Source organism: Bombus impatiens, unplaced genomic scaffold (genome assembly GCF_000188095.3).
Source record: "Bombus impatiens unplaced genomic scaffold, BIMP_2.2 scf_0235, whole genome shotgun sequence".
Classification (NCBI taxonomy): Eukaryota; Metazoa; Arthropoda; class Insecta; order Hymenoptera; family Apidae; genus Bombus; species Bombus impatiens.
In genome coordinates, this window is record NT_176654.1 from 1,382,092 (window position 1) to 1,393,286 (window position 11,195).

General features: G+C 28.7%; 3 protein-coding genes across 9 annotated transcripts in view; 1 reads left to right on the forward strand and 2 right to left on the reverse strand.

Moving 5' to 3' along the window:
• Nucleotides 1-864: 864 nt before the first annotated feature.
• On the reverse strand, nt 865-4,003 carry LOC100743703 (beta carbonic anhydrase 1). Its single transcript, XM_003488480.4, has 5 exons — nt 3,808-4,003; nt 3,037-3,121; nt 2,567-2,754; nt 2,306-2,497; nt 865-1,536 (listed from the first exon to the last, which is right to left on the reverse strand). Exons 1-5 carry the CDS (start codon nt 3,898-3,900, stop codon nt 1,327-1,329), a joined length of 768 nt encoding a protein of 255 aa, XP_003488528.1. The 5' UTR covers nt 3,901-4,003; the 3' UTR covers nt 865-1,326.
• Nucleotides 4,004-4,092: 89 nt separating this feature from the next.
• LOC100743824 (ras-related GTP-binding protein A) lies at nt 4,093-9,564 on the reverse strand. Of its 6 annotated transcripts, none has more exons than XR_002946455.2 (8): nt 6,945-7,207; nt 6,776-6,857; nt 6,546-6,645; nt 6,078-6,462; nt 5,793-6,008; nt 5,608-5,723; nt 5,351-5,538; nt 4,093-4,202 (listed from the first exon to the last, which is right to left on the reverse strand). XR_002946455.2 is itself a non-coding variant. In XM_033320102.1 (8 exons), exons 3-8 carry the CDS (start codon nt 6,785-6,787, stop codon nt 5,447-5,449), a joined length of 921 nt encoding a protein of 306 aa, XP_033175993.1. In that variant the 5' UTR covers nt 6,788-6,857; nt 6,945-7,021; nt 7,191-7,306; the 3' UTR covers nt 5,365-5,446. The 6 variants fall into 6 exon arrangements, 5 of the variants coding, with proteins under 5 accessions (XP_033175993.1, XP_012239544.1, XP_012239543.1 ...); XM_033320102.1 differs by lacking the exon at nt 4,093-4,202 and having other exon boundaries at nt 5,365-5,538; nt 6,945-7,021; nt 7,191-7,306; XM_012384121.3 differs by lacking the exons at nt 4,093-4,202; nt 6,945-7,207 and adding an exon at nt 9,427-9,564 and having other exon boundaries at nt 5,365-5,538.
• Nucleotides 9,565-9,863: 299 nt separating this feature from the next.
• The window catches only part of LOC100743939 (serine/threonine-protein kinase PAK 3), a 9,595-nt gene continuing 8,263 nt past the window's right edge, over nt 9,864-11,195 (forward strand). The window contains exons 1-2 of one of the 2 annotated variants that reach the window (XM_024366793.2): nt 9,864-10,002; nt 10,175-10,363. In XM_024366793.2, coding sequence (XP_024222561.1) covers nt 10,308-10,363 — 56 coding nt within the window. In that variant the 5' untranslated portion in view covers nt 9,864-10,002; nt 10,175-10,307. Of the gene's footprint in view, nt 10,364-11,195 lie in introns of both variants that reach the window. The other variant, XM_003488482.4, reaches the window with a different exon arrangement.

Below are 11,195 nucleotides of genomic sequence, written 5' to 3' on the forward strand. Positions count from 1 at the left end.
ATTGCCTATTATTAAATATAACTGCACGTCTCGCTACTGGCAATGTTAACGCCTGTCGTCATGACTCACGACGAAAACGCGTAGCGACGAAAATGGTTCGCCACTGTTTTGTGGACAATTGCACTTTACTTTATAACGCCCGCTGCATGGAAACCTACTGTTGGCATCGACGCGTCTAATACCTGTCTATGAAGCGATGACGTTTCGTCGTTAACAAGCGTTCGTTAACAAAAGATGCCTATGATATTGCAGAGCACTGTGATACCATTCGTTACTACGTATAAACATTTCCATGTAAATTTGCACGTTTTACGTTTTACGTTTTTAAATTTACGAAGATAATAAAAGTAAACAACGATTTTTAAATATTTGCGGTAAGTGCAAATAACTATTGTACATTGCGTTAATAAGACTCGAACATCTGATATTGATACTTATAATCATCCTAATTCTACACCTTGGTTCGTTGTTTTGCTTTCTCTTTCGGGAGTGGCATGCTCTAGTTCGCCTGGCCACGAAATCGTCCATCCGTCAATACGGTACGTCCTCCAGCTCTTATTGCTCGACTTCAATTTTATTTCACGTGATTCAAGCGCAAAGTATACTGAACCAAATCGGTGACAAGTCAAGCGGATCGTTAAATGAATCAAACCGAACATATCGAAAATAATAATTATATTTTGTATACCTATCACAGTGATTATATCAAATTACAAGTAATTATATCAAGTTACATAAATTGTAGAAATATTTACTATCACATGTATAAATTGTTATAAATACACAGTGGAAAAACCTTGTATATATCGTATAACCATTTCAAAAATATTATATCATTTATTCCAAAAATAACGTTTCATTTTCCTGCTGAGTGCAGATCTCATCGATAAATAAATAATTTTTCCTTTACACCTTACATGTTAACGAACACATGCTACATAAAAAAAAATCTCCCTATAATATACAGTGAAACTAATAATAATATACAATTAAACTATGCCCCGCGAATTATTAGAAATAAATCTATATCAAATATCCTTATTATAAATTCCTTCAACACTGTCATGGCGATCTATTTTGTGCAAACGAGTTTGTAATATGAATCTTAATAAGAAAAAAAAAAAAAAAGAAAAAGAAATAGAAGAGAATTCACTACTTTCACATTCAGGTACATTACACGGTCTTCGATTGAGCGAGTATCTAACTCGCACCCACTCCACGTTTAAACATTCTAGGGAGGTTCAACGAATCGTAATTATTCAATCTCAACGACGAAACGATTTCCCACCTATATAAGTAAAAGTTACCGTTTTAGCATTAAGCAATTTAAGAATAATATTTCTTAATTTCTGCAAGCAAAGACGCTTCGGTCGATTCGTTTATTTCTACGAATCTTTTATTTGCCCTGCTAAAGTAATAAATATCACCAGTGTAAATATCAAACCACAAAGCATGAATGTGCAAATCATGCCTCTCAAGCCGTTTCTTTAAAAACCCATAAGAAGCTATGTTTTGTAACTGCTGTAGAGTATTTATCTGAAATTAAAATACACGTATTTCTTTAAAATAGACTTCAATTTAAATTTATTAATTACAGAGATGATCGTAACCGACTATATATATATATATATATACACTTTATTATAGTATAACCAAATTGGACCAAACAACTTGCGTTTCTTTTCTTTCTATCTTTCTTTCTTCTTCTTCTTCTTCTCTTTTTTTTTTTTTTTTTAAGTTAAGGGAATTAATAAAAATATATTAATATATATATATATACAGGGTGGTTGGTAACTGGTGGTACAAGCGGAAAGGGGATGATTCTACGCGAAAAAAGAAGTCGAAAATATAGAATAAAAATTTTTCGTTTGAGGCTTTGTTTTCGAAAAAATCGACTTTGAATTTTCGCTCGGTACGCGTGCGGTACGTTATAACGGATCTCACTGTAGATCGCTCGAAGATGGTATCCCACTGAGGGTAGCCATCCACATGCTATATTGCTACATCACTAAGCTATAATATTTTACCAAATGTCCTACTGGACAAATTGTAAAATGTAAATAAATAAATAATAAAAAAAAAACTGTAGATCGTTGTCTCGATGGAAAAATTAGAAAAAAAAAAAAATTAAAAAGAAAATTTTTATTCTATATTTTCGACTTCTTTTTTCGCGTAGAATCATCCCCTTTCCGCTTGTACCACCAGTTACCAACCACCCTGTATATATATTGAAAATTTTATCCGATTTATTCTGTTTTAAAAGGTGTTTGGCCAATTATGCGATAATAAATGCATCTATACTAACTTGAGATAACTTATCCTCTATAGCAAATTTATTGTCTGAGTCGATATAGGCCACAAACTTCCGTAAAGGCGTTTCAGCTTGAAATAATATCGGCTCGTGGAAGCCAGCAACTTCAAGCTGTTGAAATTTCGCTAAACTGTTGCTAGCGTGTGCACACAACCATGCTCTTAACGGTGATATCCTTCTGTTCACCTAGGAGGTAACAATTATTATACATTAAATAAATATGTGTAAAAATAGTAAAACTAACAAAGTACACACTTTCGATGCGAATTCTTCGTCCCGCAAAGCATACAGCAAATTCATAGCTTTGCAATCGCTATGGCCACAAACTATAATGTGTCTTATATTGTTTACTACACAACCAAGTTCTAAGGCCGCTGGCTCACACATTGTTAACTCGTCTACGAAATGCTGAGAATGGGGAATAAGATTACCGGCATTTCTTACTGAAAAAACATAAAATTTGACAAAACTTTAAATTCTTCAAAAACTTAAAAAAAAAAATTTGTCAAATACTTGTTCTTTGGAATATTTCACACTATGTTTCTTTAGCAAAATCAACGACACATTCAAAGAAAAAATATCTTTCAAATTAATACATTAAAAACATTAGAAACGTTACAGTAATATTCCATTGTATTAAAAGGCAACGTGAAATTGTCCGGAAAAAAAAAAAAAGCAACAAGTTTCGTATTCGAGAAGATCAATGTCATGATAAGGTCTCGTACCGACAAACATGTCCCCAACGTTTGTTTCCGTAAATCTAGTTGGAATCATCCGGGAGTCCATGCAAGTAAAGAATACTGCCTTTGGCTGTGTAAGATAAGTAACGACAAAAATCAGTCATGCCAATAAATGTTAATATCCCACCTTACATTAGTTATGTAATTTATGCAGTATATTATTTATAATACTTTTTATACTTTCATATTCTAATAGCTTTTTTACACGTTAAATTATATACACATACGTACATACATATCTTACGTATATGTATATAGTCTCATGCATAGCAACAGTTTGAGAAAGAATAAATGCAATAAACATTTAAAACAACAATAAAGCATATTAATAACAACGCGGATTTTAATATTTGATTTAATAACTTCAACTTTCAAATATTTCAATCTATTATTAAATTAATCTTTATAGGTCGCGTTATATCAAAGTAATGTCTGACACATGCTTACACAGATAAAATTTTATCCACATGCATGTATGTATGATTCCTATGGATGATTCTTTAGTTCAAGGACATATGAAAACAAACTTGTTCTTTTCCAAATATAATAAAAACATATATGAAATAAATACATATTTTACTTAAATTTGATTATACTTTCTCAACATGTATACCTTTTATCACGAATATCAAAAATAATTACCACCGTCTTTCGCAATTTAAATATTAATATCAGACGAAACGTGAAACGTCATAAAAAGAGAAATATGTCCACAAGTTATCAACAGTGACTTAGAGAAAAAAAATTGTAACGTACTTCGGGATGATCTCGAACTCTTTGAAACTGTTTCACCATTTCTTCCCTATGGCAATTCCTATATTTCGTAATTCCTTTGATTATTCTATCCATGGTGGATACAATACACACTTTGTCACGTTCTATCAACCTAAAATGGTGACAACACACGATTTCGCCATAGCCGAGCAGAAGGCGGCAATTTTAAATGTATCACACAACTAAAAAATGAGTATAAAGATTAGTTCAAAGATTACTTAACTTATTCTACTTTTCATTTAAATACGACATTAAATTTAGATTCAATTCGATGACTTTATTTATTCGCATAATTAAAAAATACAGTCTAGTGATACACGTGAAAGCATAAGCTTTTATTATTCCATGTTCCTTTTATTACTTCTTCATAAATACAGCTGTAAATAAATTCATACATGTTTAATATTTGTTCTTCTTTCCGTATGTCAAAAGGTACCAATCAAAATTTTATACAAAATATAACGTATAATTTAACATTATCGTTATCTAAATCGAAAGATACAATTACGGTTAGCTTGATTGTTGCAATAGCACGGTTTATATAATAAGTATATATGTACACTATTATATCAAGTAAATATAATTTAAGAAAATATATATATCTTTGTAACAGGCCAGAGAGAATAATTGCTATACAGAAATAAAATACATAACATCATAGAACCAGGAAAAAGCTTAACCCAGAAAACCATGTATTATCTCTAAGAGCCAAGACAGTATTTACTATAAGCGAACGACGATATATATGTCCACTTAACATGATACTAATAGCGTACAATTTCATACTAACAAGTATAAATATATATATATATATATATATATATATATATATATATATATATATATATATATATATATATATATATATATATATATATATATATATATATATATATATATATATATATATATATATATATATATATATATATATATATATATATATATATATATATATATATATATATATATATATATATATATATATATATATATATATATATATATATATATATATATATATATATATATATATATATATATATATATATATATATATATATATATATATATATATATATATATATATATATATATATATATATATATATATATATATATATATATATATATATATATATATATATATATATATATATATATATATATATATATATATATATATATATATATATATATATATATATATATATATATATATATATATATATATATATATATATATATATATATATATATATATATATATATATATATATATATATTTTTTTTGTATATATATATATGTTGTATTCATTTATTAACACGTACATGCGTAGCAAAATTTTCAAATATTCTTTCAAATTTTGTATAGAATAAAATAAAAATTCTGAAATACAATATAATTCTTTGAAAATGACAGTATTAATAATAGTTTTGTCACAAATTACATATTGAAATTATTCATTCATTAGCAAAATTATCGATTTACTTTAATTAATAAAAGAGGAAAGTTCTCATGCACCTTCATTGTGATGATTCTCTTTTAAAGTGACTCTTAGATTCAATAGCGATTAACAGCCTGGACCCGGGTGACAACGCGCCTGGGTCGAGCTGATTTCTATCTACTTAATGCCGAGCTCTGACTAGCACGCTCTAATTTCTCAAAATGTTTTCGTGCATTACGAATATTGATTAATGTTGCTGCTGATGCTGAAACAGTAGGAATAATTATTTCAGTATTTATTAAAAATTTTACGAATTAAGATACTAAATACTTACGGATAGCAGGATCCGACATAATAACCATTACATATGTATTTGATGTAAACACATCAATAAAAGCTGCAAAATTTGTATTTCTAACTTCCATACTTTGAAATTGTGCCGCTAGTTTGCTAAAAATATGTAATTTATAAATATATGTTCAAACTAGCTTATATATATACTTTTTATAAGCAAGTTACCTGCAACTAAGTTTGAACTGTTTTATTATATTAGAAACTTTTTCAAATCGATGTATATCTCTATGATGTTGCCTTTGACAATAACTAATTACTAAAAATGTTGCCCTTTCAAATAAGAGTACTTCATCAGCATCAATAATATTTGTAAATTGTTTCAAACTCTGTTCAAGCTCTTTCACATTTGGAATCAACATATATACGATCGAAGACCATGCCCTAAACATAATAGCTTGCATGGAATTATAAAATAAAGATTGAAATCATTGTACAGTTACAAAGATATACCTATATAATGTTTCATCCCATATGCTAGTTCTAAAACAAGTACATTCGAGTGGCAAACTAAGTCTTTTCAGATCTTCTTCTCTTTCTCTAAATATCAAATCTCGCTGATCCTCTTGTACTAAATCCATCTTATGTACTAAACAGAATATCTTTGCTTCTGGACTATTTTGTAATATTGCTTCTAAGCAACTTTGATAATAATGCATGTCTTTATCTAATTCTCTGGATTCTACGTCGAAAACATAGATCAAAACCTCTACGTTCCTAAATATATTGTCACGTTGCGATGCAAAATAATTTTCCATGAATGCTTCTTGACCACCGCAATCCCAAAGATTTAACACCAAATTACCAAGGAATCGAACATGACTATGTTCTACATCAACTATTAAACATACCAGTAAATTAATAAATAATGCATAAGGTACAAATATTTGATAAAACTGGTATAAGCCAAGTATTACACACTTGTTGCTCCCAAACGACGTGTATCACGAGCAATATAATTGGCAAAAATTATGCTGCGCATACTAGTCTTTCCTGAACCGCTCTTACCCATCAACAGAACCTAAAAAATATAGAATATTCATTATATGTAAAACTTAGACACACGCGCGCGCACGCACGAGCATCTGTTAATAAACGGTACAAATTAATTTAAGCGGTTATGATTTTAGATAAGTACAAAATTTGAATACCTTCTTCTTCATCTTGAATTGATAATGTTATATCTAAGAATTAGTTAAAAATCGTATGCGACAGTTGATCAATTGTTGTGTCCTGCAACAAATTATTGAATAGTATGATACAGTTACACAGTTAAACAGTTTCCATTACACTTATGACAGGAGTACATTCCGAACATACGTCAAATACGTGGTCAGATGTTAAATTCATAGGTTATTTCACACTGTTCGATGAATCACATAGTACAACTCTATAACCTATAATAAACGCACACCAATTTTCTTGTCAGTTAACAAATGGCATTAAATATCATTTACAGATACTTCATAATATCAAAAACATGGGTTGTTCAGAATGAAAATAACGATCTCCTTAATAGTAAACAGTCTTATGTTATGAATTATAATAATTGTGATTACTCTCTACCTTCTTCCAATGTGATTAACTTTTAAGCTAAGTATGTAGCTAACTTCACACATGTTGTCATTATTCACGTATCATTGAAAGATAAGATAATTGAGCCAACTGTACTTAATAAAATGTATGACAAACAATGTATTTATTATTAATGCATATTAATACCTTTAATATTATCAAGTATTACTTAATATTTCTGTAATATTTCGCAAATTTAACCAATCTTTATCTTTTCTAAGTTTCTAAATTATTTTGATGTTACGTGTATATATATACACACACGCGCGCGCGCGCGCACATACACACGCGCGCACACACGCACAAATAAATAAATTCTAAATTTTTAAGCTTTTAGACTATGCAGCACTGGAAAGCACTTATATCGGATAGAAATGTAATTAATCTAACATTATACACTTCTGAAACTATTATTTTCTTTAATATAATTGCGGTAAAAAATCATTTATAAAAGAATTGATATCATTTTACTTATATTAATATACATTATAAATACAACTTAATCATGCGGAAGGCTTATAACCATACTAAATGATGATTCTATGCATAAATACAGAATGATAATTCTTATAAATATGAATATGTCAAACGATAAAAATCTGTAAGATTAAAATGTCATAGTATTATGTATTCAAAGTATCAAGAATAACAGAGAAAATAATAAAAAGTACTTTTAAGAGAATTTTGATTTTCAAACAAGCATTTTATATTACAAAACAAAACTTACATATAAATTTACATATGATAGAACAATGTTCTTACAAATGTTTTGGAATGTAAAACATGTAAGAACTTCCTCAAATATGTCATACAATGATTTTTTATATATTTGTTCCTTCTTTTCTTAAGTTACAAAAATATATTACATAGACAGGTATAATATAATCAAAGGATTCATTTCTGGACACACGTTAACAAACTATCTGTAATGGATAACGATAAATATTTATATTTACCAAAAAAAGAAAAAAAATCAGTTAATTTTATTATGGACTTAGAAATATACAAGTTATTAAGATGCAATTTCATACATATTAATAATGCTTATGATATCTGAACATTATATTCTTTATATAGTCTTTGTTATGCATATAATTATAAATAGTCCTGTATATATATATGTATTTATTATTGTTATTATTATTATACTCCATGTCTTAAGAATTTAAGTTCATATTTTTTAAATTATTATTTACTTTATTTATAGTATATAGTTAACCCCCATATATGCTTCTTCCAGATAAGTAAGATACTCATTTGTCAGAAATATAAACCGAGATAATACATTTTTAACAAGCACACTTTTTAGTGACAAATATTTTGAAGAGATTTAAACATGTAATTATGATACATAAATTATAAAAATATATATTACATCTATTTTCGAAAGGTAAAGATTGAATAGTTTCGAATACGAATATAAATTTAATTTATAGAAGCATATTTAATTCATTATGTACAAACTCTAGTATAAATAAAAATAAAAATATGAATAGGTACCTACACGAAAATAGCAAATATGCAGTTTTATAATTACTAAACTATGATTTATACACATACGAAATCTTAAGATATTTCAGCACACTCTCTTTGAATATACAAATTTCCAATTTATCTTTAAAAAGTATATAATAATCCACTGAAAGCTTTCATTTTAACGAGTAAAACCATATTGAAGTTTACAACAATATGTATTTGTTTCCATGTTGGCTAACCTGTAATTGATTCACTTACAGTCTTACCACCGTTCCAACCTATATTGTTCTAAATTTCTTTTTAAATCATATACATATACATATATACATACATATATACATATATATATATATATACACAGGCACCCGCGCGCACGCATATATACATATATGTACATATACGGACTTACTCGTGTTAACCGACAATAGGTTGCGGGTGAAAGTAAGTATATGCGTGTACATACTAAGTACTAATGATCAAACCTTGTAAGTGTATGAACAGAGGAATACATGGTGAAAAGGAGAGAGAAAGAAGCAAATGAAAAAGTGGAAAAGAGGGAAAGAAAGGGAAAGGAAAGGAAAGGAGGGAGGTACAGAAAGAGAGGGAGTGAACGGTGTTCCAGTAGTAGAGGCGCTGTACAGTGGTAGAGGACTGTGGCAGCGGTGGTGATTCAGACTTCTTATCAACCTTGAAAAAAGTGTGGAGAAGAACAGGAAGAGATTCGTCGTCATTGGGCGTCGATTATACGTACGAAATGAGATACCATTGATAAGACTCAGAGCGCCGCGTGGTTCCGCCTCCGCCGTGCCCAAACACGGCACATCACGGACGTGTGGATAAAGCGGCGCCATATATACACGATATACAATCGTATTTTTTCTTTCGCGAGTGCGAGACGACAGAAAAAGGGAGGAGTGAAAACACTCTGAGAACGAAAGAGCAATCGCGACACTAAAGAACATCCCAGACACGGAGAACGGTGGAAAGTGAGAACAAGAGAAGGAGGGAGGGAGAGAGAGAGAGAGAGAGAGACAGAGGAAGAGGGAGGGCGAGAGGGAGAGAGAACTAGAGATCCGTGGATGCGGCGCGGTGTCTGCTCCCGTGCGTGCGTGAATCACGCTTTGGAGGTGCCTGTCTATCCCTCGTCTTCGAGCACACCCTATACTCACGACATTGACCCGTTCGAAGACGCCGCTATTCTTCAAAATCGAACACCTTTCACAAGTACCCGAAACTGTCACTCACGAGGAGAGGCATTTTTCTTTCGTTTTGTCTCCTGTTCTTTACCGGTCACCAAGCCTATATCCATATCTGTGATATAGAGCCGGTAATTTCAAACATCATTTCGATAACGTCTGCTAAATTCAAGAAAGCAAATTCTTTTATCTATAACGAAAGTGAATGGATCTTCAAGTCTCATGTTTTCAACAAACAACTTGGTGTTTTTGTCAACATAAAGAATTCTCTGTATACTGTGATTCAAACCTTTAGTCTTTTAGGATTTATATAACGTAAGAACGACTAGGATCTCTGAGGCAGGGGCTAATAGTATTAAACAAATCTTTGAACAAAATTATAGAAACGCAGCAACGTAAGGTAGATTGGCAACAAAGGGACAAAAGTAGAAACAACATGTCAGATGAAGAAGACAAACCCCCTGCACCTCCTGTACGACTTACATCAAATAGGTAACTATATATTCTATGCTATATTATTATGTTGTTATAATTTACTAGTACCGAAAAATTTCTCAATGAAAGAATATATCATTTAATATTAGATATTTTAATATATATTCAGTAACAGATATGTCTAATGTTTCATTCTCTAGTTCTATACATTTCTATGTAATATAATAGATGTAATATCAGAACACTGTTCTGTAACACTAAAAGCTGATAAGTTTGTTACACATTACATTTTTATTATTTTCTTTACAATAAGTAAATGTCTACATCTTCCAAAAATAGGATAACAGACACTAATCTAGTGGTTGCTAAAAATAAAATCCTACAGTTCAGACACGATGACATTCTGATGTGGGAGACCATCCTTTTAAGTCTTTATATGCAGTCTTACTAACAAACGTGTATATATATATATATATATATATATATATATATATACATATATATATATATATATATATATATATATATATATATATATATATATATATATATATATATATATATATATATATATATATATATATATATATATATATATATATATATATATATATATATATATATATATATATATATATATATATATATATATATATATATATATATATATATATATATATATATATATATATATATATATATATATATATATATATATATATATATATATATATATATATATATATATATATATATATATATATATATATATATATATATATATATATATATATATATATATATATATATATATATATATATATATATATATATATATATATATATATATATATATATATATATATATATATATATATATATATATATA

Coding starts and splice junctions, on each gene's coding strand:
- LOC100743703 (XM_003488480.4), bottom strand. CDS start 3,900: ATGGATAGAATAATCAAAGGAATTACGAAATATAGGAATTGCCATAGG. Junction 2,498..2,566: donor ACGAAGAATTCGCATCGAAA/GTGTGTACTTTG, acceptor GTTACCTCCTAG/GTGAACAGAAGGATATCACC. Junction 1,537..2,305: donor TAGAGGATAAGTTATCTCAA/GTTAGTATAGAT, acceptor TTTTAATTTCAG/ATAAATACTCTACAGCAGTT.
- LOC100743824 (XM_012384121.3), bottom strand. Junction 6,463..6,545: donor ACGTCGTTTGGGAGCAACAA/GTGTGTAATACT, acceptor TATGTTTAATAG/TTGATGTAGAACATAGTCAT. Junction 5,539..5,607: donor TATGTCGGATCCTGCTATCC/GTAAGTATTTAG, acceptor CTACTGTTTCAG/CATCAGCAGCAACATTAATC.